The 27,659-nt window shown below is 33.7% G+C and overlaps 1 protein-coding gene across 1 annotated transcript; it reads right to left on the bottom strand.

Annotated features, from left to right (window-relative positions):
- Window positions 1–7,506: 7,506 nt before the first annotated feature.
- LOC105331837 (peroxidase-like protein) lies at window positions 7,507–27,158 on the bottom strand. The gene is made up of 14 exons (XM_066085597.1): window positions 27,141–27,158; window positions 26,980–27,005; window positions 20,223–20,436; window positions 18,013–18,178; window positions 17,528–17,757; window positions 16,571–16,756; window positions 16,435–16,477; window positions 15,947–16,080; window positions 15,543–15,638; window positions 14,969–15,067; window positions 14,046–14,772; window positions 13,572–13,750; window positions 8,390–8,507; window positions 7,507–8,255 (listed from the first exon to the last, which is right to left on the bottom strand). The coding sequence occupies exons 3-14, from the start codon at window positions 20,425–20,427 to the stop codon at window positions 7,997–7,999; spliced, it is 2,442 nt and encodes an 813-aa protein (XP_065941669.1). The 5' UTR covers window positions 20,428–20,436; window positions 26,980–27,005; window positions 27,141–27,158; the 3' UTR covers window positions 7,507–7,996.
- Between the last annotated feature and the right edge of the window lie 501 nt (window positions 27,159–27,659).

The following is a 27,659-nucleotide window of genomic DNA, read 5'->3' as shown; positions in this document are numbered from 1 at the left end:
GGATAAATTTATGTTACTTTACATGTATTTATACTTTTTGTTGTTGTGTAAGTGAAAGATAAATAATAACACAATCTTCAATAATAATAAAAAAAAACCAAGAGCATATTTTTTGTGCGCCGTAAATTGAAGTTTTACTATGGGAGGCACTGTAGCTCAAAGATCGTCCATCTGTATTTTTAGACAGGGAGCTACAGACCTGCAGCTAGTTCACAAGTGGCTGTAAAGCTGTATTATACTAGCTCTCCAGAAATTTTTTATCAGCCAACTTCACAAAGTGAGTCTCTATTGAACCGACATTCAGGACGTCATACTCAATCCCGTAATAATTGCTTAAAATAATTTTTTTAAAATGTCAATTTTTACCTGCATGATAGGCTTTTTTCCTATATATTGCCGACAATGCAAAGAAACATTTCTTAAAATAATTTATACACAATTTAATTTCACGACAGTTAACCTTATCTTTGGAATTTTTATTCATTTTTTTTAAAGAGGGTGTCGCTTCTTATGTCTCATATTACCGGGTAATCACAATCTCAAAACCAATGTCTTTAAAATAATTTGTTTTTCTTATCGATAACTTGGCAACTCAGCTGACGGACCCCGTGTAATTTTTCGCGTGGAGGGGGGGGGGGTCTTGTCACAACTTTGTGGTAGCGATAAGGATGCATTTGGAGATATTTTCTTAATTCAGCCGAGGCCTATACTTTAACAATTTGTTGCATGTACTCTAATAACAGTGGCGTCGGAAGCAAATTGAAAGGGGGGGGGGGCTAAACTAATCATGAAAAATATTGACAAGAATTCCCATAATCATGAAAATTCTAATCCGTGGGGGAGGGTATACCAATAAATCCAATCTTACCTGCCCAATCCCCCCCCCCCCCCCCCCCCCAAATCATGAAATTTCTAATCCGTGGTGGTGGTGGTGGGGGGGAGTGCTAGTATACCTACTATGACTCTAATTTTCAATATCACTATTAATATTTCATTCTCTTTAAGGTCTTTTAAGGAACAATTTTGTTTATTGCGAGGAAAAAGTAGGGGGGATTGAATCCTCCCTGTTGCTATGTTCCTAATGGTTAGGTCTAACTTGGCAAAAAAGTAAGGGGGGGGGGGCTAAGTCCCCCCCCCCCTAGCCCCCCCCCCCCCTCCCGGTTCAGACGCCTATGAATAAAAATGCGTATTTATCTTTATACACATGTATTCAAACAAAGTCATTAAAATGTAAATTTTTTTCAGTTCTAAGAGGATATCTGAAGCCGATCGAATTCTTTACTCGCATCTTTTATACATTCTCTTGATAAAATGTACACCAATCTCATGAAATGTTGTTATCCAGAGATAATATGATTATAGGCTTACCTAATATTTTTTTTTTATTTATTCCGTCCCTATTCCGGCGATTACGGCATGCCTTTACCTGCAGCTAGCCTTTTTCTATCAGTGACGTCACTGTTTCCTTATAAGGTCATGTCAAAATTCGACAAACTTGTAGACTTTACATTTGTCAATTTGTATCATGTCAGATGAGCTATTGCCGAGCCTGAAGTTACAAATGCAGAAACTACGGATTGAAAGTGTGCAAAGTTGAAGGTTTAATTAACTAATGTAAACAATAAAGTTGCAAAATGTGCATCATGCGAAGGAACTGAGTCAAATCTTACACGTGTTTATGCCCGAGTTTTATAGGTTACACGATCAGAATTACACATATTCATGCTCAGGCTCACACATCAACACGATTGCATATTCGGATTTACAAGTTTACATGTCTGGATTTTTGAACACGATTACCCTCCATACTTACCTAATGGCTAATTGCCTGACGACATGACGTCAGGCATATCTAAGGTTTAAAAGTTGCCTTCTCCGAAACAGTGCAGACAATGGGAGCAAGCAATATCAAGATTTTTCACAAAAAAGATTAATCGATGTATGTTCAATGTGTCGGCAAATACATTCACAACTGATGAAAATGTTATATGGGATGTAATAACACAGTAAGCAAGAGTTTCCAGGTAAAAGGGATGCACACCATGCAAATGTGTAATCCTGATTTGATCGGGCGATTTCATTCATCTTGAAAAGGGTACATAACTCGCGTGTCTAACTAATGTACATTACTAAATAAACAATTACTAGTGTGTGTTCATTCTCTTCCAAAACATTCGATCCAAAGTATTATATATGCAGTTGTTACAAAAAAATGTCAAACAATTTATTTGACTCCTCCCCATTAATCTATGCCTTCAAACCATCTCAGTCGTTGCGTGAATGGTAAAGCAGGAATCTGATCAATATTTTTGCGCGCCGACTCCAGAACAAACCGTGTGTACATATCACAGGCACGGAGCATCGAGGGTGGGGGGTGTGGGGGCTGCCTCCCCCTTCTTTTGCAGCAGGAACTTTTCTTAACTTTACATATATAATAAATGGAAATATCATGGATTTGCCGCCCCTGCACTTTTGTCGGAGCAGAGCATGTAATAAATTAAACTGAAAGCAAGGAATTCTAATTGAATTGAATTTAAGTTATAATTAGGGGTTTTCATGATTTTGAGAATTCAACCTTTTTTAATTGCTTGTCAAGATGATTTGGGTGAAGCTACCCAACACACTTTCAAAAAACAATGCGTGCTTGAATATCTTCATTTCCAATGATTGGAACTTTTAAAAAATACATTTCAGTTGATTTTGCATCTTGAAACTGTTTTATCTTCCGCTTTCAAGCTTACACGCAATTATTATACGTGTACATTCCTAAAACAATTTGATTTAATGAAATTTAATTTTTGCATGATATACTGTACATGTACATGCACTAGGTTGAAGAAAATTTCTTCTTTAATCTGCACAGCTGTTTAATTATAAAAAACTCATTTCCTATAAGATAGCCTAATTGATACATGCATGCTTCCATTGAATATTTTGGTTTAGTCAGGCAAGCTTTTTGGAAAGCTATTACTTGTTTGGATCAAGTTTTACTTCACAAAGATAATGCCTCCGCCCGTACATCTCAGACAACACAGAGATCGATTTACTGGGGTTCGAGTGCCTTTAGCATCCCCCATACAGCCCGGACTTGGCCGCCATGGTCTTTGTCGTATCCCCATAGATAAAACAATTTCAAAAGAACTGAGACAGGAAGTTTAAAATGTTATTTCACGTAAGAAACCAAATCAGTTTGTGCGCATATTTGTTGACTGGGTAAAGCGACAGAAGATATGTGTCGAGTTAAACAGTGACTACATCACAAAAAAGTTGACTATGAGGACGACTGTAGCGTAAAACTGATATTTATCTAAAATTTGGTCCAGACACTTTGAGTATTTGCAGTTTTAATGTTTTTCGATGTAGTAGGACAAACTTTAGTTACTGATATTAAGTTTTGTTAAATATGGTAACCTAGACGCCATATTGTTCCCTAAGCGGCAACGATAAAATGCGCGTCACAATTGCTCGCCGGCGACGCGCGTTCCAGCATTTGGCAATGTTGGCAACATCGGTAAATCCGACGATACCGGTTAAATGAAAAGCACCCTTTATATTTAGTGTAGGTAACGTCATAAATTTTCACCTGATGCTCCGGCTATAATTCAATATCGTTTTGCATTGGATGAAATTATCCTTATTTATGCTTTGACTGAGATAAAAAATCGCGTAATAATCAAATAAAACATGAATTTAACGAGAATAATAGTTTTATACATTTTATCTATGTTATATGTAAAAGCTGAATATACGAATTTTGAAAGTTGTCTAGGAAAGTGAGATAAGAGAAAACCAGTGCAATCTAAATCTTGTATGTTTACTAATCAATAGTTAAACAATACCAGTAAAGAATTTGGTTCTAAGTTTTGAATAAGATGTACAGTGAAATAAAACAAAAATGGAATGCGTCTTTAAATTGGTTCTACATAAAATATAACACCCGAGCTTCGTTTCCATAGCAACGATTTTTTCCTCTGTATCTCGCTTGTAGTACTTGACTTCTACCATTCAAATTTTGATGAAATATTTGAAATGTATGAGTAATCCATTTCATAAATAAAAATTAAAATCAAATCGTCTTTAGATCTCTTTAATTACATACAGCTGTTATACCGTATAACTAAGTTTAAGAAGCATTTTATTCAGAAATATTTACACTTGCAAATATTTTCCCTTATATACATGTAACACTGTTTGCGCAATCCGTTGTTATTTCTGCATAACATCATTATGGGTCAAGAAGTCAAAGTAGCGGATGAATAATCTAGGTGACTTCTTTTTCTATGCGCTTAAACTTGACTTGTGCTGAAACCGTAATGAAAACATAATTTTGGCATAAAAAATAAACGTATCTGTATTTTGTTATTCGAAGTTTTATTCATTCATTTTAAAAAATATAACATTAATTGCGGGGGATAAATGATTCAGGTAAGATAGGCCTGTAAACAGAATAATGTTTATGGATCGACATCGAAACGTAGCGTTCTTAAACATTACAATCGCATGCAAATTGTCGTAGGAGTTAATTAAGTTAAAATTTATTTTTAACTTTATTACAAACAAGCTTCGATCAAAATCGCAAACGCAACATCACAGACCTTTCGTGTTTAGTCCATTCACGGATCACGGTCAAATTTAACTCCTGTGCTTCTCTGCCCGTTTTATTCCGTAAAAATAACAGCTTTCCTCTATAATGTCGGAGAAAAATCACCTTTGTTTGGAATCTGATTCTGCGATAGAGTTTCCCCTGAAAATGCCTGAGTAGACTCTAATCTCTTATCTTAAGGTATCACACCGGTAATCGGCCAATCAAAATGAACTGTTGTAGTTCCATATATACTTCAGAATTATTTTTTTCCTTGACTGCATTTTTACATTTTCCTTTACTCAGTTTTAAAATTTTTTGTACCACTGAGTAGGATATTTCATGTATTTTGTTAGGTGATGATTTTTTTTCACAGGGACTACTTCTTTCAGGGCTCATGCAGCAGCTTCCTGTGGAGTGTGCAGTCTGTTTACATACAAATGGAAAACACGTGGGTTTGAGGGTAGACCTGTTTGGAGCTAGATATTTTGAGAAAATGCAGTATCGCTTGCCCTTTTTATGGTGTTAGCTGATGAGATAGGTAACAAATAACATTTCCTCCGAATATTTTGTCATGAAAAATACAAACTGATTTTTAAGAATTTTTTCCCCTCTATAGTGTTATATAGTGAAAACAATTACCGGTGTGATACCTTAATCGAAGCGGCTTTCTAGGTCATCACAAAAAAGAAAATATGGAGCAGTGTTTTTGTCATAATTTGCCACAATGTCAATCTTCCATAAAGCCCTTCTGGCTTCACTTAGTGTTTGAGTTCTCAAATCCGGATTGTTAAAAATTCAATGTCATGAGTAAATTTTGTTCTAAACACAAAAAGTATTTATTAAATAAATTATTATTGACATAACATTTGATATTTTTACTATATTGTGGAATTAGGCTCAAACAAAGCTTGACTTTTAGCAAAGTAGAAGAAATTCGAACGTAAGTTTTCAGATTTTGTTTTCCACTGAAATATTTTTGTTAGTACTATAATATTAAAAATTAAGATTTTATTTGTTAGTCAACTTAATATTGCATATTTTTTGTTGTTTTTTTCTCGCTTTTTTGTATATAATCGTAGGGCACACTACAAAAATATTGAAAAATGCCTAAAAATGATAAAAGACACCATATCTCAAAATTTTGATCATTGACCTCATATAAATTGTATGCCAGGAGAGAAAGGTCAATATACTTAGTTTAATGCTATAAATGTTTAGCATTATCATCATTCAGTTTTTTGCTATATTGAATCAAAAATGGGTAGGGATTTGAAAACTGATAGAGGAAATTAGGACTTGAATATCTATAAAAATTGTGAATGAAAACCTAATGCTTTGTATCTATTTAATGTCACTGCCGTTTATAAACTGTATTTCACATGTCAAATAGTTTAGCAATTTGTATTATTTTCACAAAAAGAAAATCTCAATCATAGTGTAAAATTTTTAGGGACTTTTCTTACATTTTCAAAAAATATTTAATGGCCATTAACTCAAAAAGTAGGTCATTGACCTACTTTTTTGAAAGTGAAGAATAGCATTAACATGTTAGGTCTATAACACACAATAGTTGGTTTTTCATTATCATCAGCGGAATTTTTTTTTCTGTCTGAGTAAACGTCATCCTTAAATATTAATTGTTAAGATCACCATTAAGATTTTAAAAAAAATTCTTGGTTGACAATGGAGAATTTTTAATTTTCTTTCTCCATGGTTGTATTGTGATAGTGTTGAATTTTGTACATATCAATTTTTTATGCATTTTTTATTTCAGCTATATATTTACGTTTATCATTACAATTTTAAAATCATTCATATTAAAAAGTTTTATTATACGTGTTATCCCTTAAAGTTAAAAATAGCAATTGGCTGGTTCTATTTAATTCTGGTTGTTGATTGGCTAGGAGAGATTTCCCGCGGTGCGTAGTAGGTAGTTTCCTGGTGGGGCTAGTTTTTGTCGAGCTCAAAAGAGGTGGACATTATATGTCTGAGATATACAACTCAATACGACTTCTGACATGACTTCATACTGTAAGTTCTTTTACTTTTTAATTCACATTTAAACTCAATTTAAATAGCGTGATATTTTTGATTGATTTTCGCCAGGCTAGCTAAGCCTCTTACTGGTCGTGTAAACCCAAAGAATTATTCCTTTTCAGGGTCGACTGGGCTCTCCCGGGGCCCCATCCTCACCAAATATGAAGGCCCAAATGTGGGATACAGGGTGTTTGCCAGCCCCTTGAAAGAAATCCCATTATAACTGTATTATATGAAATGACCTCTTTTTGCCAGACTATCTAAGCCTTTTACTGGTCGTGTAAATTGTGTCAATGTCAGCAAGTAATATTCTTTTCTATATAACTGTGTCTTTTAATTAATTAAAAAGGGAAGTTTATATGGAATTTTGAATTTACGTTTATTAGCATGTTTACGGTAATTTGAATAGCGAACCGACCACAGGATTCTATTCGCTTTTTGAAAAGTGAATAGCGAAAAGCAATAAGAACTCCACATTCTGAATGCCAAAAAATTCCCGTTAATACTTTCTAGCATTTAACTAAGGTTTCTTTTTCTCTTCACGAGATCTCAAAAACATTAAGTGATTACGAAACGAAACATTATGAATAATATATCTTCTACATGTTACTTACATGAATGTGTTTCACTGTGAAAGTAAGACAGACGGAGAAACGTCTTTATCACATGAAATGGGAGTTATTGGGGTTTTTTTTCCCTGTTCTGACATTGTCTTACTTCAACGGCGCATCACTGGGACATCATCATGCATCACAAAACAATGCACTGTTACCAAATAAAATTATTTACATATTCATTGTTGTCCATAAACATTGACTTATTTTGAATGCACACAAACATACATTTAAGGCAAAGAGAAGTGAAAAATAATGTGTTCTTAAAGATATAACTGAAGATATTTTTATTTCAGATCTACCTCATAACAACAGATCTATATTTCAGTATTGTTTTATTTACCTAACGTCAACAAATAAAAAAATGTCAACAACAATGACTTTGATACATTAATTTCATGCAACTATTAATACATAGAATTGAATATTAAACATTGTACACCTCGAACTTGAAGTATTGATTCATTGCATATTATACCTTGTACTGGTTCCTATAATCTTCTTCAATGTAAACAGATAACAATTTTTTGTTTGTTTACAACTGGCAAACTGCATGCATGGGAAACACAGAAAGGTTGATAACATTTATCAGATTATAGAAAAAAAATTCCTATTAGTTGAGCCAATTAACAATACATTGTATTTGTTAAAGAAAGAAACGGCAAATAAAAAGAGAATAAACAAGATTTATTACAACTGTAACCCAACAAAAATGTTCTTTTAAATATGTCTTTTTTCTGTTTTCATGGATATTTTTTCATTAATAAAGTCTTCTTGCTCGCTGTCCTCCCCGGAACAAACCAGCAGGATTCAACGGTGAGACAAAGTTTCCACTGCCTGGAATCTGACTCAGGCCCGGAATAATACCACGCATGCCTGGATTCAATGGTGTAAAATTCCAGGGATCGGGGCCCCGTCTTCGTCTTCCACCTAATTGTAACAGTTGCTGAGCAAACGGTGTTATGTCGAAGCCAAGGGGATTGCCTCCAAGTATAACACTGCAGGGCACCGGTGAGTTTCTATCAAAGAAGGAGACAACACAATGTTCAGTAGCAATATTATTTCCTCAAAACAGTGGATATATTTGTTCTAAAAATAAAAAGAAAAGTATTTTTCATTTGAAAAAGAGATCGAGAGAGCTGTGGATGTTTACCCTTGAATATTGGGACGAAGCATCAAACTTGGTTGAAAGGAATGAACGACTCCAATGTTGCCCATTACTGAACACATGATCTTTGAATATGTAGTCTGTTTAATTTGAGCAAGTTGACCTGGAAAACAATAGTTTGTGATTCAGAATATGGCTAATTAATAATTACAGTACTTGAAACGGATCTCGGAAAGGGAAACAATCAAATCAACATTTTAGGTAACGAAAATAAAATTGCCTTTAATTTTAATTTGTTAAAAATAATGGATTTTTTTTTATGAATGGAAAACAAAGAATAATGACACAAATATAAATTAAATACTTCGTCAGCAGGTTTGTTAAATGTACTTGAGAAAATCGATGATTCACTACAAAAAGTACAACATATAAACATAATTAAAGATGTTGCTATCATTATTTCAAATCCATCCTCAACTACTACTAGGTTATACATATGGGTCGAAAACGTTACGAACGTTTGCTTTTCGATCGAAGCATTCAGGTTACACGGAATCCTCTACATGCATGAACTACACTTAGTAGCATTATATTCTAAAAAGGAAATTAAAGAAAAGACAATTAACAAAAAGGAATAATACTTAAGAGAAAATCCGAGTTTTCTCCCATTATTTTTCACAGATAATACGGCCTCGTTTCGCGTGCACGTCGGGCAAGTGTATCGGTTTTAAGGTCTGTATCACATGTTCAACAATCACGGGTATTCAACATAGTATACAAGCGATAGTTAATCCAAACAAGAGGCCAAGAGGCCTTAACGGTCACCTGAGTAGCATAAAACCCATACACAAACTTGTCGATGAGTCTCATATATGCATTTAATTAGATTTCATTCTTGAGTAGAAAAATAATAAATTTGTAATGACGACCACCTCACTGCCATCTTTCAAAAAGAACTATGAAACCTTTAATTTTTGCGAAAAACCTAAAGATCTGGTCTACATGATGCAGCTTTCCTTTCAGGTGTGTGGGAGTAAAGAAGATAATTCTTAAACATTATATGCATTAACACCTATACATCCATTTTGGCCCTGCCCTAGAGTCAAAACCCATACTCCAGGGGACATGAAATTTACAATTTCAGTAGACTTCCCGGTAAACATAATTATAAGTCAGCTTTTCATACAGATGTGTGAGAATAGACAAGAAATTTTTTAAACATTGTATGCATAAACACTTATATTACCATATTGCCCCCCCCCCCCCAATGTCCTGACCCAGGGGCCATGAATTTCACAATTAAGGTAGAGGAGTTAGTGGACATCGTAACCATGTATTTAGTTTTTTGTCCACATGTCATGATGTGTGGGAGTAGAGAAAAATGTTTGTAGATTTAATACATTTTTACTTTATGGCCATATTGTCCACACTCTAGAGCCTAAACCCCTGACCCAGGGCTCATGAAATTCACAATTTTGGTAGAGAGACTCATGGACATCATAATCATGCATTTAGTTTTTAAAAAATATATATGGTAGTAAAGAAGAAGATTTTCTAAGATTTTAATACATTTCAACTATATGGCCATATTGGCCCTACCTAGAGCCTGAACCCCTGACCCAGGGGCCATGAATTTCACAATTTTGATAGAGGGCCTCATGGACATCATAATCAAGCATTTAGTTTTTAACAAATATTTATGGGAATAGAGAAGAAGATTTTCTAAAATTTTAATACATTTTAGCTTTATGGCCTATTGGTCCCACTCTAGAGCCTAAACCCCATACCCAGGGATCATGAAGTTCACAATTTTGGTAGAGAGCCTCATGGATATCATAATCATGCATTTAGTTTTTAAAAAATATATATGGTAGTAAAGAAGAAGATTTTCTAAGATTTTAATACATTTCAAATATATGGCCATATTGGCCCTACCTAGAGCCTGAACCCCTGACCCAGGGGCCATGAATTTCACAATTTTGATAGAGGGCCTCATGGACATCATAATCAAGCATTTAGTTTTTAACAAATATATATGGGAATAGAGAAGAAGATTTTCTAAGATTTTAATACATTTTAACTTTATGGCCTATTGGTCCCACTCTAGAGCCTAAACCCCATACCCAGGGATCATGAAGTTCACAATTTTGGTAGAGAGCCTCATGGATATCATAATCATGTATTTAGTTTTTAACAAATATGTATGGGTGTAGAGAAGAAGATTTTCTAAGATTTAATACATTTCAACTATATGGTCACATTGGCCATACCCTAAAGCCTGAATCCCTGACCGAGGAGTCATGAATTAAACAATTATGATAAAGGGCTTAAGGGACATCATAATCATGCATTTAATTTTTAACAAATATATATGGGAGTAGAGAAGAAAATTTTCTAAGATTTAATACATTTTTACTATATGGCCATATTGGCCCCACTCTAGAGCCTAAACCCCTGACCCAGGGCTCATGAATTTCACAATTTTGGTAGAGAGACTCATGGACATCATAATCATGTATTTAGTTTTTAATAAATATGTATGGGTGTAGAGAAGAAGATTTTCTAAGATTTAATACATTTCAACTATATGGTCATATTGGCCATACCCTAGAGCCTGAATCCCTGACCCAGGAGTCATGAATTTCACAATTTTGATAGAGGGCTTTATGGACATTATAATCATGTATTTAATTTTTAACAAATATATATGGGAGTAGAAAAGACAATTTTCTAAGATTTAATACATTTTTACTATATGGACATATTTGCCCCACTCTACAGCCTAAACCCCTGACCCAGGGGTCATGAATTTCACAATTGTGGTAGAGAGCCTCATGGACACCATAATCATACATTTAGTTTTTAACAAATATACATGTAAATGGGAGTAGAGAAGAAGATGTTCTAAGATTATAATACATTTTTACTATATGGCCATATTGACCCCACCCTAGAGCCTGAACCCTTGACCCAGGGGCCATGAATTTCACAATTTTGGTAGGGGCCTCATGGACATTATAACTATGCAACCAGATTTTTCCTCCCGTGTGTAGAGAAAAAGATTTTTAAAATTTTGGCTTTTTGGGGCATATTTGGCCCCACCTGTGGATCCCTGGGGGGTGGTAGAGCAATGAATTTCACAATGTAGACTCCTCTTACCATAGAGATGCCTCACACCACAAATTGTAACAATCAGCTTTGTAGTTTTTAAGAGGAAGTTAAAAATGCAAAATTGTTAACGCACGACGACGGACGAAAACGGATAGCAAAATGTCACCTGAGTTTACTTGAGTGACCTAATAAGTAGCAACCTCGTGTCTTTTTTATGTTTCTACAAAAAAAACCCGTTTTCTCGAGTTCAAGCCATTACTGAAATTATTACAGTGTGTGGTCCAAGCATGATATAACAGTCCGACACAGCAAACGGTCTGCAATGACAAGAAATTCTCGTAGTATATGTGTGTCTGGATTTCCGTCTGCTCTTTTTGCCTCTAACTGGATATTCCTTACTAATGCAGCGGTTGTCATATTTGTTTAAAACGCGTTTCTATTAATCTGTCTGTTTAAAGCAATGCGTCTCGGTGAATGATATACCTTACAGTATTCTCGGCCTTATATCGGGGTGGAAGCGATTAGCAGAACGATAGAAGTCGACAACTAATATGGATCGGATATCAAAGGGAAATAAGGCGTTTTTATCAATTCATGTCAGCTTTAAAGCTAATCTAACAGATAAGAGAAATCATGTTGTTAAAAACCAAGAATCAGATTAACGTGAAATCTAAAAACAGTGGTTTTCTAAATATTTTGATTGCTTTGCATTTATTCAATGACGAGAAAATAAAAATGGCTAATAATAAAAATGATGACCTTTTAAGAAATTTTTGTAAAAAATATGTCATTTAAAAAAATGGTAAACATAAACATTCCAAGGGGTAATATATTATATTTACTTCCAAAGCCTTGACGGAATGGAAAATAACCAAATAAACCAAAGCTACATTTAGTCATTGCCCTATTATTGCCTGGTACATATTACAGCTACATTTAGTCATTGCCCTATTATTGCCTGGTACATATTACAGCTACATTTAGTCATTGCCCTATTATTGCCTCGTACATATTACAGCTACATTTAGTCATTGCCCTATTATTGCCTCGTACATATTACAGCTACATTTAGTCATTGCTCTATTATTGCCTCGTACATATTACAGCTACATTTAGTCATTGCCCTATTATTGCCTCGTACATATTACAGCTACATTTTATATTAGTCATTGCCCTATTATTGCCTCGTACATATTACAGCTACATTTAGTCATTGCCCTATTATTGCCTCGTACATATTACAGCTACATTTAGTCATTGCCCTATTATTGCCTCGTACATATTACAGCTACATTTAGTCATTGCCCTATTATTGCCTCGTACATATTACAGCTACATTTTAAATTAGTCATTGCCCTATTATTGCCTCGTACATATTACAGCTACATTTAGTCATTGCCCTATTATTGCCTCGTACATATTACAGCTACATTTAGTCATTGCCCTATTATTGCCTGGTACATATTACAGCTACATTTAGTCAATGTCCTATTATTGCCTCGTACATATTACAGCTACATTTAGTCATTGCCATAATATCGCCTCGTACATATTACAGCTACATTTAGTCAATGCCCTATTATTGCCTCGTACATATTACTAACGTTAACATATCATTCATTTTTTCTGCTATGGCTTCTTGGAGTTTGTATGCTCCGAAATTTGTTTTTACATATAGCTTTTTTAAAGCGTCTATTGTGATATTGCCAGAGAAACAAAATTCGTGTTTGGATTCCCAACATATAGCAACAAACTCAGGAAAAGAAAATGAAAACTTTAAAAAGAGGAAAGCCTCCTATAGAGGCTTACAATTCATTATATTTCCCAAATGGTAAATCAAGCATGACTATATCCTTAATCGCAGTCTGTCAGATATTCTGTCCCCATTTTGTTTTTTCATAATTATTTCGTTTTGGTTTGGCAAATGGATTTCAAAATTCCTGCTTAGCTTAATGAATTTTATTCTATGAATATATGCATAACGTCTAGTGAGGAAATAATATTGAAAGTTTCGAAAAAGAGACAAAAGCTGTTACTAATTAAACGCATAGGAAATGGCAATATCGGATAGCAATAGATTATTCATCGGGCTTAAATTTGGATCACATGACCTTACCAGGAGTAAATGCCGCTAGTGGGTTTTCTGGGAAGGTCCTTTCGTACCAAAACCTGTCGCCATGTTTGTAGAGACTGAACTGATAGGCTATCAGGCATTGGAACGTGGGCCCCAGTATACTGCCTTGTAGAGGGGTCTCGGACATACCACCAGCAAACAAATCTATATCGTCAGGATGTCTGAAAAATAAGAAGAGGCAAGTTCGAAAAAGGGCAAACAAAATACCAATACAAATAACAAATAAATAATAATCTTTTATGCAAAACTATGCAATACGAAGTCATTTATTACAACAAAAAAAAGTTCACGAGGTAATATATAACTTAGCTATCGCTAAATGAAGCAATCGTCCTAATGTTAACTAATTAAAATCATGCTGTTAGAATGATACTTTAGCAAGGCATATAATTTCAAACATGATATTTAATTAGTCTTTGTGAGCTTTGAAACTGTTTTATCTATGACGTTGAGTACCTATAGGTCATTTGAAGGGCTTGTGCGTCTTGAGGACTGTGATTAACTAATCCACCTTGCACCACAGCAAAAAAGTTGGCTCTTGGGAGCCCACAGAACTCTCGGTAAGCGTTGTAAGACGGGATACCGTGATCACGACCCCTTTGTACATTTAGTGCTCCCAAATCTAAAGACCCCGTTTCTCCAGGAGGAGGGGGGCCTCCCTCAAAATTTTCAAACAGCCTATTTCTGATACCGTCCACAATAAATCTATCGCCCCTTGACTTTGGTTCCCTTGACATCCAGCGAGCCATTGCCTCGTATCCACCTTCATACATAATATCTGGGTTTTCAAAATGTTGACTAACAGGAGATGATATTGGAGGTCCATTTCCAAGAAGGCCTACTGTATTTCGGACCAAACTGTGACCCATTCGGTAAGCAGCCACACCAAATGCATTGATGGTCCTAGGGTCAATATTAGGATTGTAAGTTCCAGCATGACCGAATGGATGGGAACGCAGATTAAATGCATTGATGTGTAAATCATCTAGAACAGCCGGTAGAAATTCATTGTATGTTACATGTTGGAGTTCTGCAACAACAATTCTTTTTGCCTCCTGGAAAAGTACTTCATCGGTTGTAATACCGGTTGCAGCCCTTAATGCGTCAGCAATCAAGTTGTGACGTCTTAACCACGTGATGTGAGGCACAGTTAAAGTTGGTGTTTCACTTGGTCTGTGATCTCCTGTTTTGATTAAAAAGAAAATGTTATTGCTAAAACGACGATCTACAACACAGACACTTTAACATTTATGAGTAAAAAATCTATATGAAAGTTTTGAGCTTAACATTTTCACTATTTTAAATTTTAAGTGGACATTAAGCTTTCTTTTCAAATACATGTAACATGTTTTAAGGCAATTATAAACACTTATATTCACCTGCAATAAAGCAGTTGTTTGAAGCCGGTATTCCTGCGGGACATCCTTGAGGATGGTTGGGTAGTAAATTCTGATTATTAACAGCAAGTCGTCCCAAAACTAAAACAAAATTACACATACCTTAATTATATGATACGAAAAATCTAAACACTAAAACATACATGCTTCTTAATTTCCCTACTTTGTAATACATGCAGTACAATTCTTTTATAATGTCATCAAGATTAGGTATAGGAGTTCATCACAATAGAAAACTCAACTTAGTTATTAAAAATCATTGCGTTTTGTCCATTATTTACGTGATGTCTGGACAATAACATTAAGATAACTCCTGTATAAAGCGTTACGAGTCTGATTTTTATTTGCTAATGTTCCATGCAAAAGTATAGAGTATTTTTACCCTGGTAATGATATAACTTGTTGTAAGCATTGTTGTAAATGTGTAAGATAAATCCATAAGAATAAATTCAAATACCAAACCCATTAAAGGATACCATTTTCATTGGTTGTATTTGATTATATTTATTTTAAGTCATTAGAGGACCATCATTTTGAAACATTATGACATACGCACATTTTGATCTTAACTGCCATTCTCTCTGAAAATCGGATCCATAGATCATAGAGCCGTCCACAAACGCAGTTCTCTCGTTTATCTGTTCCCGGACACCTGCAAACATTGACCGTGAAAAATTAAATTTATCTGTTTAATGTTTTTAACAACAATGTTTGATGTTTCTGATTAACAATTATTTCAAATTTTAATATTTATTGGGTATATATATTTGCGATGCATGCCTGCGATACATGCCTACATGATACATAATGAAATGGGTTTTTATTTTTACTAATTTAAATAGCACAAACACTAAATGATCTAGTCTTGGAACTAAACAAATGGTTAATTCTTTTTTTGGTGGCAGTTTAATTTAAATGGTGTGAATGTACAAGTTTTAAAGACGATATGATAGAACTCACCATTTTGGCATCCCAGGGGTGGTGCTCCGGTGTGACGAACAAAGTGCATACATCTCTGAGACAAAGGGAAGAAGGGATCGGGGCCATTTTCGTGAATGGGGATGATGAAGCAAGCGTCGGGTTTGATGGCACCTCTAGAAAGATCAGTACGCATCTAACACAATGACAAAACTATCATATGTAAGTAAATGTAAATAAATATAAAACAACTTTTATATTTATAGGAAGTCAAGATTTTTATTTTTAAAATAACAAATTCTCTGCTATATTATTAATGTATCAGGCTTTGTTTCTAAAACAAATACTTTTAAACGATAATGCATTGTGTCAAGGTAAGATAAAGTTTATTCATGGTTTTAAAATATAACATTAAAAAGGTGAAAGGTCCATATTCATATAATTGACAAACAAACAAATGGATTCCAAAGAAATAGGACCAAAGCACACTGCTCATGTGAGCTGAAAACTATCATAAATGTTATTTTTACCCAATTGGGTTGCAGCAGTCCAATATCGGTTCATTCATCGGAACTGAAATAGAAGGATTGACAAAGACATATTAAAAACAAGTTTATAAAGTATAAACTCTAACTGTCAATTAGCTCAAAAGTGGGCAAGGCATACCTGTTTCTGAGGGCGTGGCAATAATATCGTGGTCAATGAACTGTCCGTGGTGAGTGAGGAAGGTAGAGAACACCGCGCTGACCGGAGTCATGCCAAAACGCCTCCAAAATACGTTGTTACTGACTACTCGGGCACTAGGCAAGCGTTGAGAGGGATCCACAGACCGTGTGCGTGGTAGGCCGATAACTATCGAAAGGCATTTTGGAAAACATCAAATATTTTTTTAATTCTAAACTTTTTTCGATCACTTGCTATCGAATTGCTTTGGTTAAGTTTCAGTTTTTGTGATTCATTGTTAATTAATTATTTCTGTGTGTACAAGGTTAAACTGAATAAAGAGTCGATATTATTGTTTTTAAGTGAGTTAGATGATTACAGAATTAAAATCCCATAAATCAAACAGGAAAAAGTAATTTATCAAGTACATGATATCGAAGTCATTATGTCTTTATCCTTGCCTTTTTTGATATAACATTTGATACTGACTATAACAAAGGATAAACAAGTATTCCTCTGAAAGGAGTGATCGGCATGTAATATCATTTGTTAGCTCTGTTAATGTAATACGAAAGCATTACGATACATGCAGTAAACCTTATATAGCACGGTTTAGTTGATTTCCGAATTAGCAAGGCATGAATAAGATTAGCTTTTAGTATGCAAATTTTACTTCCGATAAGTATTCTTTCGCATGTGTGAAGAAAAACGTGATTTGAATCATTAAGTATGAAACTGTATAAATGTTTTATTTTCAAGTCAAACGGATAAGAGTAACATTTTTTGTAATCTACGTGTAATGAAAGATTTAACTGAGGTGGCCATAGCATAGTTAATAAATAAGTGCAAGGCGAAATGCGTGCGCAAATAAAATTTCCCGGATGTCTCTTATGGACACAACTTTGAAGCCGATCGCAAAAATCACATGCATAAAGTACCAGCCATAAAATTAAGTCTTACAATCATCGTAGGCATTTGGCAGGACTCGCTGTTGAGGAGTAAATGATGATCCCAGGATTGGGTTGATCAGGTTGTTGCATTGTCCGTCTGTTCGTCGGTAGGGGTCGCTGAAGTCACAACGTGGAATCTCGTAACAATACGGCTCGAACGCTCTCTGAAAGCTTTGTTGAATCTGTTGGTCAGAAACTGCTCTTTGTAATCCACCAGCAGCAAAACCACCAACTTCTGGGCTGAAGAACATAATCGAAATACTTAAAGATTGATGAAACAGAAAAATATTTTATGATGTATTGTTATTAAGCTTTCTGATATGAAATTGGATAACTATCTAAAAATGATGTTGTACAATTCCACTAATGTTCCAAAGGTTTCAATAAAATTACGGAAAAGCCAATTACACATTGTACTGTTTTTAGAATTCTCAGAATGAAAAAGTTGTGAATATAAATAATTTTTATTCAAATTTCAAATTTAATGTTACTTACTTTGCAGCTATGGTCCTGGAAGCTTGAGAAGCCCTCGCTGACCGGTCACTGAGAAGGGTATTAGTAGCTGGGGCGTTACTCTGTGAGAACCTGGCCAAAGCACGTGCGGCTCCCGACCCCTGTCCACTCACCGGTCTGGGGGCTATACCACCTCCAGAAGTTCGACCTTAAAAAAAATTTAAAAAAATACTGTTTTTTAAAAAGATAATAATTTATTATGAAACAACGATTATCTGATCCCATTAAACTTTTCTCTTTGCTTTTTCTTTTTTTTTCTTTTTATTCAAAAACACATTTAGTCAAACCTTGCTGTTTCGAATAAAAAAATATCAGTAAAAAATGAAACAAAAAAGTTTACTCCAATTGGCCTTCTTCCTGTCATTGGAAATTTATTTATTCTAAAATCAAACCGTTTAATTCTTTCAGTTTCTACTCCAAAAAGAATACGGTGTATTAATAGGCAAAACTTTATTGGATATTTTGATAGAAATCCAAGCCAGACAAAATTAAAAAGTATCTTTACCTACTTATTAATGATATTTGTACAGAAGGTGTATGATTTTAAGACAGTTTTATGTTTAAATGCTTGCTGAAGGACAACAATACTTTTGGAAAGATGTTTTAATCTTTTGGTTATATGAAATCATGTTCTCATTCAAACAAATTACATATCTTTCCTGTGTGGTGTTACTATAATATAGAAGTAGCTAACGCTAACACACAAGTTTTGAAAGACTCTTTGATGATTATTTATATTCTTTTGAATTTTTGAAGTCTTTATAAACGTGTACAATCTCACTGACAACTGAAGGATATTATAAGGATATTAAGGATATTATAATAGCAATGTGACAGCTATTTGAAAATACTTAAAATCATTTTCTAGTCATTCGAATTCTGTCAAAATATTTCATAAGTCATTTGTAACTTTGTTTTTGGAAACTCTTAATTTTACTAAAAACGTTTGAAATTTTTTGAAATGTTTGTTGTTGATAAAGTCTAGTTATTCTATCCTCAATCCGCGAGTGAAAGGCAGAACTTTTGCCATATAGAGTAGACAAAGTATCAGTACAAGATCTAAATTATTTTCTAAAATCTGTTAAATAACCAAAATTGATTCTTTTGTTCAGTTTTATAATTTCGAATTTTGCATACAATCATTCCTGTAAGAAATTTTCTAAAAAAAAAAAAAAATAAGAATAAAACTTCTAATTGTTGTGGCTATCGTACAAAAATGTTGAAACAATATCAAATGTTCTGACAAAGTTCAAACATCGTGGAGTAATTCAAGTCTTCATATATATGGAAAGACTTCTAAAAGAGTGTTTTATTTTTTGTGCCCTATCATTGTCTTACAAAAGCAGGGTCATGAATTCTAAAATCTTATATGTTAAACAAAATATTTATATATCGTTTATGTCGAGTTCAATGGTTAATTGTGTTTAACTGCTTAACCACTAAATAATAATTGTGTTTAACTGCTTAACCACTAAAGAATAAGATATTGTTAAGAAAAAATACTTGTTTAAGATATGAATTAGTTATGTTATTTCTTTTTTTTCCCCTTTTCTCATATTTTTCATCGTCTTAAGCGAGCGACATAAATGTATGCGTGTGTATGTAATTTTTAATGCTTTAATGATTTTATTTAAAATTTGCATTTGTGGATAAAATAGAATATTTGAAAAATCATTAAAAATGTAATTTATACGTCTTTGTAATGTTTTCAACTAAAGTAGTATATTGTCGTTATAATTGTTTTACTATTAATGCATTTGAGGATTTTTGTCAGCTTCCGTTGAGAGTTGTTTAACATTTTATTTCTAATATTGATCAAGACTCACTGAGATATATTTTTATTCCAAAGTTTTGGCATTTGCAGAGGTCAAAAAATGCTGAATAAGGTAAAGTCATTATCCTCGGCACAACGACAATGATTCTGTAATCCTCTTTTCAGGAAGAGTTTTGTATTCAAAATAATTGAATCCTGAAAGTTATTGTTTTTATTATCCATTGTATTAACCCATCAAAACCTTTTTAATAAAACCTACCATTTAATCATGTTCCGATACAACAGGCGAACAGCAAACAGTAATTATCAACAATGCGAAACAATCTTTTTCACTTAATTTAGTAAATATTTTTTAAATTAATGATTCAATAACTAACAAATTCCGTATATGAAAACCTCTAAATTCTTAAGAACATACTTGCAGGAATTTGTCCCACAGCAGGGGCGGGACCAGCACCCGTTAGACCCGCCGGACCAAACCCTGCCACGCCCGGTGCTGCCGGTGCTGCTCCACCCCCAAAGGCGGACTGTACAGCATCGTTTACAATAGCATCAATGTTTCCTTGGGCAACAGCTTCGTATACTAGACACACACTGAAGGTTATCAGCAGTGACACCTTCATTCCTTTCACCTGTTTGTGACAAAATACATAATTAATAATAAACTCAATACTATATAAATAGTGCCTGTTTGGGAGGGTAAGAGTTGAAATTGACACCCCGAGAAAACCTTTGAAAACACAATGGTTTTCGAGGGGTGTCAATTTCAACTGTTATCCTCCCAAACAGGCACTATTTATTTTTTTATACTGAATGTCTTAATTTTAAAGAAAACATCACTGCTTTTAGATAGGAATAACATGAATTCTAAGCCGAACCGTACGCGCATGATTTTCGCGCATGTAGCAATTCGTAATGTTACCCGTTGCTAAGTGCGTTGCTAACGCTGAAGGTAATAGAACAGATTATGAACTGCGTCTAAACCAATCAGATTTCAGTATTTAACATGAAAGTATAACAAAATCAAATTGCATCTGTGTTTCTTTGGGAAAGAGCTTAAATCACCAAACATGCCTTAATGATAAGTAGCGCTGTCTTTACTTCTGTCGGATGCATCGACCAGATTCGTCAACCTCATATTATGCCACATTTTGCCTAACACCAAAAACCACACTTTCCAGCATGATAATTATCTTTAAAACACAGTAAAGTTAGCTGAAATTTTCCTGTGCACATCTGTAATCAATGCTCATGAGGGTCTTACTCATTATTAGGCTAAAGAACGCGTATTACGTAATCATAAACAGTTCTCACTTTTTATCAATTAGTATTTAAATAAATGATGAATTGATCAGTGGTCATTGCCTGTTTATCCCGACCACATGTTGGTTTCTATTATAAATATTGCTGATTGCTTCCTTGTAAACACAAATGGCTGCGACGTTTCTTATACAGTTCAAAATATTTTTAGGGGCAGTTTTCTTGATTTTTTGAAAAAAAATATCGAACGATGCACGATCTTATTATATATTCTTTACGTCTTTCTAAATTATGTAATTGTTAGTCAGTGTTTAAAAGCTTATTCAGTAAAACATATTCTTTTCTTTTCTTTTTTTACTTCTTTTTTTTTTTGAAAGTTTATAATAAATCAAATTGGTGTGGTTAATTTTGGCTTTTTTTCACATGAAATTTTGGGAGATCAAAAGTACAAGTCAAAAAATTCAATGTCATTGGCTGTACAATAGGGTTATGAAACTGCTATGTACGGGGGAAAATGGAATGATATTTAAATAAACCCACGGCGCATGATTTGTTTTTATGTAGTGTATTGCATCGTTATTTCCTTATGAATCACCAATGAATGATTTAATTGTATAAACGGACATATTGGGGTTTTTTTATTCAAGAGGACACCCCCTTCTCTTTACTGATGAGGAGGGAGTCTGACAGAGTTCAATGATTTGTTATAATAAATCATTTTCTCAGACAATAGCATATCATACCAGCTATTTATTACACTTTTCAAAAAATTTAATAGAGGCATCGTTGTGAAATATGGATCATGAACTGCTAAAAAAAAGAAAGTACACATAATCCCGTAAATCGATTTTTTTTCTTTGAAAAAAAAAACCACTTTAAAAACAATATACTATACATAACAAAAAATGATGAATTATTAAAACTCTGTCGTCCAGCATTTACATGCGGATTGTTGGCAAAATATGTTTAAAGCAACTTAGTTTTTATAATTTTTCTGAATTTAGTTCCTGCTGTTTTATTTTTCAGTAAATGTTTAATTATACGTTATTATACCCCCCGCAAACAAAGTTTGGGGGGGGGGTATATAGGAATCACCTTGTCCGTCCGTCCGTCCGTCTGTCCGTCAGTCTGTCCGTCCGTCTGTCTGTGCAATCGTGTCCGGTCCATATCTTTCTTATGGAGAAACATTGGAAGTTCGTACTTCACACAAAGATAGCTTATGACCTAAGGGTGTGTCATGACCTTGACCCAAGGTCATTTGGGCAAGGTCAAGGTCACTGGCAGAAAAAATACAAAATTCGTGTCCGGTCCATATCTTTCTTATTGAGAAACATTGGAAGTTCTTACTTCACACAAAGATTGCTTATGACCTAAGGGTGTGTCATGACCTTGACCCAAGGTCATTCGGGCAAGGTCAAGGTCACTGGCAGAAAGAATACAAAAATTCGTGTCCAGTCTATATCTTTCGTATGGAGAAACATTGGAAGTTCGTACTTCACACAAAGATTGCTTATGACCTAAGGGTGTGTCATGACCTTGAACCAAGGTCATTCGGGCAAGTTCAAGGTCACTGGCAGAAAAAATTCAAAATTCGTGTCCGGTCCATATCTTTCTTATTGAGAAACATTGGAAGTTCTTACTTTATACAAAGATTGTTTATGACCTAAGGATGTGTCATGACCTTGACCCAAGGTCATTCGGGCAAGGTCAAGGTCACTGGCAGAAAAAGTGCAAAATTTGTGTCCAGCCCATACCTTTCTTATGGAGAAACATTGGAAGTTCGTACTTCACACAAAGATTGCTTATGACCTAAGGGTGTGTCATTACATTGACCCAAGGTCATTCGGGCAAGGTCAAGGTCGTTGGGAAAAATAGTGCAAAATTCGTGTTCGGTCATTATCTTTCTTATGGAGAAGCATTGAATGTTCTTACTTAACAAAAATATTGCTAAGGACCAAAGGTGTGTCATGACCTTGACCCAAGGTCATTTGGGCAAGGTCAAGGTCACTGCAGAAAAGGTGCAAAATTCGTGTCTGGTCATTATCTTTCTTATGGAGAAGCATTGAATGTTCTTACTGCACACAAATATTGCTTATGACCAACAGTTTTAAAAGAATAGAGCAGTTGTTATTTAAAGAAAATAGACGGTGTAATAGATTCCTCCAATATTTTCTATAATTGGAAAAATATACGCATTATGATTTTTATCTTAGCGGGGGGTATCAATTGTGAGCTTGCTCACAGTACCTCTAGTTTTTCGGGTTGTTATACGTTGATCCTATTTCAAACTAGGATAAATCAAGTGCTCAAAGCATATACGCAACAAAATGGAGTAACTGTTGAAAACCGGGGTCGGGACGACTTTTATTCTAATAGTAAAGATATCTAACTTGTCAAATGTATGCTATCTTGTTAAACTCTTTCTTAAAAGTTTGTATTCGATAAATGTTCGGGGTTCTTTTTGAGAGTTCGGTAAACAGCTGTAAACTATTTTATTATTTTTCTTTGATATTAACCCGTTCTTTACGGCTCAAAAGGAATTATGTAGATAACTAAACAATTTCTTGACATCCTATAATAAATCACGGGAAAGGTAATCCTGATACCTATTTTCAATTTGACATCTTTTTAAAGAGGAGATCAAGAGCTTGTTTAATTACGTTTTTGGAGAGACTGTAGGCATTCTAGATATATTTTAGTTAAAAATGGACCAAACTCCTAAATTTGTTCCTTGTTTTCTTAATATTTCATTGGAAATGACACTTTAAAACTTTTTTATTGTGTTTACCAAGAATTTTAGCCCCGGTACACCCCATCAAACAAAGCTATTGTTATGAAGCATCATTGAAAGAACCAATATCTTTAAGTTTATAAACCTGTGACAACTTTCATTTCTTAGATCTTGACCTTAAGAATGTTAAATGACCTACCTTGATTATACACATTTAACCAGAAGATCGGTACCGACTTGGATGGAATATTGATCAACGATATGTATTTATATCGTAATTGAAAAGTACGCGCTTCGAATTGTGAACTTTAATTTACATTTTAAATGCAATTTTGTTGGGAAAAAAATGCAATGAAAAACTTCAACCAGTGAAAGTGCATGGTTACTCATTTAATTTTATTTAAGTACAGGTCCCTCTGGATCATAGAACTATGATCAATCAAAAAGTGTTTAGTAATACATTATACATTATATTAAAAGATGGTTTGCACTTTTTAGAATGGAGTGACACAAGACAAAAACTAAAACATGTACTGTTGTCTCTGATTTAAAGTAAATCTCCATGACCATGTGAGTCAGTTATTTAACCATATGCTTATATTGTTTCACAAGAATACTTGATTTTACAAGAAAATATAAAAGGATCAACTTTGTTCATTCACAAATGTATCATAGAAATATATCTCTGGTACATATGTTTCACATTTATTTACAAAAATCAACAAATATGGCTATTTACAACTTACTGTAATTTTAGGGCATGTTGCAATTTTTTTTTATTTTGATTGTAATTCAAAATGCGTTTAAAACAAATCAAAAGTGCTCTATCAATAGCGCCATAATATCTGTAAAAGTACACATCAATTATCTTTTTAACAATAAATCTTTATCTTTGTTCTTGACTTACTGGAAAGGTGTTTTGTCAATTTGCAATGGTATCAATGTTAATATATTTATTTCAGAATGTAAGCTTTAATGAAGGAAAAAATATTATAATGCATCAGGGTGTTTTATTGATATACTTGATAAAATGCCACAAATGTCAAGTAAAAAATATAGCAAAAACTCGATAAGTTTATCATAACTTATAAATTGCACTTTAAAATCGGACGGTCACGCTAAAGTCCGATGGTATGCGCCTAACCCGAATAGATACAGACGCCAAAGCCCAATGGCCCTTGTGCAGTCGCCAACGTCCGATAGTGTGACACGCCTAAGTGCGATGGTACTTATTTGACTCATAAAACCAGAACTGTTTTCCGTTATGCATATGGTTTGTCTGTATGCGTCACAATAAACTAAGGTAGGTCTATGAACAAAATAAATTCAGATTAAAGAGGTAAATCTCAGCTTATGGTGAAAAATATTTTAACCAAACAGACCCCACCCCAAGTTCTCTACATATATGTTAGAGTTGTACGTCATCAACTGATTTAAAGCACATTTTGAAAGTGCATCAGGTATTTTACACTATATAAACTTTTCGTTTTTGCAGATCTCCACCGTAAACAATTTCCCGTTACAATTATAATAAATGTTCCGTCTTTATTTTTCAATATATTGTACCTCACTTCAAACAGAAAAAGCTACTCTAGATTGGGATGGGTAGTTTCCCTTTTTGTCCTCAGTGGTCGAAAACGTATCAGCTAATCGTGCCAACGACCTGCCGCTGCTTTCTTGTTCATTTGATTCGCTAATACAACGTAAACTATGACGTAATCAAGACGTAACGTCACAAACGTTGTAATTCCGTCACCATCAGACTTTGGCGTCAGTAACGCCAAAAAGCGTCACCATCAGTAATGCATTGTTGGACTTTGACGCAGACCATCAGACTTTACTTGACCATCGGACTTTGAAATATTTTATAGCCTTTTTAAAATCACGTTAAAAATAAAAATTGGAATATAACTAAATCATTATTTTATCCCATTTTTTTATGTAAATAGTTATTTTATTTACAAGTTTGCTTAAAGGTAGTTTCAATTACTTGCAACATTATTTTCAACATTTCCAATTAATTGATCACTACTTGATTCGATTATCTTTTAATCAATGTAATAACTTTTGTTTTACTTTCTTACGTTTTAGGTTTTTCGTTTGTTTTGGGTAGGATGAATGTTAAAAGTGCTGTACTCAAGATTTTTTAGTTTAGTCAGTTGTCTTAAGGTAGACTAAGTATAGTTCAGCGAGATGATTTTTTCAATCAATTTCATAAATACACAAAGTAATTAAATATTTCATTAAGTAAGTTTATTTCTGTGGGTTTTTTTTAATTAAATATTATTCAATCTTTTATTTACTAATAACAAAAAAAAACCAAGTTGCCACTTATTTGAAACAATTCGAAAAGCAATTAAGCCTTCTTTCCGTAAATAAAATGTCCTGGAATCTGGACAGTAAAATTGTAGAGTTCGGACTTTCTGCGCATCGCTTTTCTGTCATTGTTTCGATATTGAAAGAGGTCATGATAACCATACTGTTTGTTTGAATTAAATTTTACTAATGTCCTTTAGATAAGCTTAAGTGTAGCAAAGTTTCGTCCTAATGTATACTTCACAAGCACTATCATAATTGCAGTATTATGTTACATAACAATTAATTGTATGTTACCAATTCTATATATTTTATTGTATTTAAGTCAAAAAATTGCCTACTTTATGATAGTATTTTTTTATATCTGAAAGGTAACATGTCAAATGAATGCAAATTCAAACAATGCATATCTTATTTTTTTTAAATGAGAAAGAAATGGTTTGGAGCGCTGTGGAAAAATATGTCAGATAAATTGTTCGATCTGCAAAATGCAAAATCTTTATAGGAAACTTATTTTTAAGAAAAAATAAATATATATATATATCATAAATTAACTTTCTTATATTGCTTTTAAATACAATACAACAAACAGTCTTTCTTTGTCTTTCAAAACCATGGATAAAAATGTGTGTCGATGGTAAGGAATAATTGTGGGTAATATACTTGGTCAAATGGCGAGATAAAGAAAATATATGGTAAAAAGAAATCAAACATGTTCATGCAACCGATTAATAATCATTTTTAAAAAGACACTATAAATCATTATGAACGATTATCATTTATTAAACAATGCCTATTTTTTATTTACTTCTAACATTTTTGATTTATCTATTATATTATTTGTCACAAGTAGAATTAACAACCTTACCTTCGTACGATATGGTCCTAAATGATCTAATTAAGAAAAAATAGAGTTAAAAAACATTGATATTTGGTCACGTGACCTATCTTCTGTTCACAACCTGTAAAAAGAACTTGTTAACACAAAGTGAGGAATCAATTTAACGGCAACACTAAACAATCATTTACATTCAAAACAAGACAGGGGCTGTGTTTGTCAGTACCTGACTTGTTCCTGGAAAAAATACAAATTCTTTAGCCGATTCAATTTTGATCCTCCTAATTTATAGGATATTGGAACTCGGTTTTCCTCATTTTTTTTTCAAATTGTATTTTTTTACGGAATTTCCGAAAACTCACCTATTCATAAAAACAATTTTGATTAATGACGAGGGCTTCCTTAATGGCAGAATAAATTAATATTCAAAAAACGGTACTTGGGAATTCTTAAGATTTAGTTTATATAAAACGTATTAAGAATTCTTAATCTTATTTGAAGAAAAAAATCAATGCCAATTAGCATCGACAAGCAAATTGTGTTAAGAAATGATCACATTTTTAATGTTTTCAAGTGCTCATAATGTTTTGAAAATATTAAAAATTACCTGTTTTAAACGTTGACAGATTTAATGACTCTGAACTTTATAAACGTAAAACATGACATAGCTAAGTGCCCTTGATGCATTATTTGATTGATTAATATGGACT

Source organism: Magallana gigas, chromosome 5, assembly GCF_963853765.1.
Source record: "Magallana gigas chromosome 5, xbMagGiga1.1, whole genome shotgun sequence".
NCBI classification, from domain to species: domain Eukaryota; kingdom Metazoa; phylum Mollusca; class Bivalvia; order Ostreida; family Ostreidae; genus Magallana; species Magallana gigas.
The sequence above is the reverse complement of the archived record's forward strand: the minus strand, read 5'-3'. Positions and strand labels throughout refer to the sequence as shown.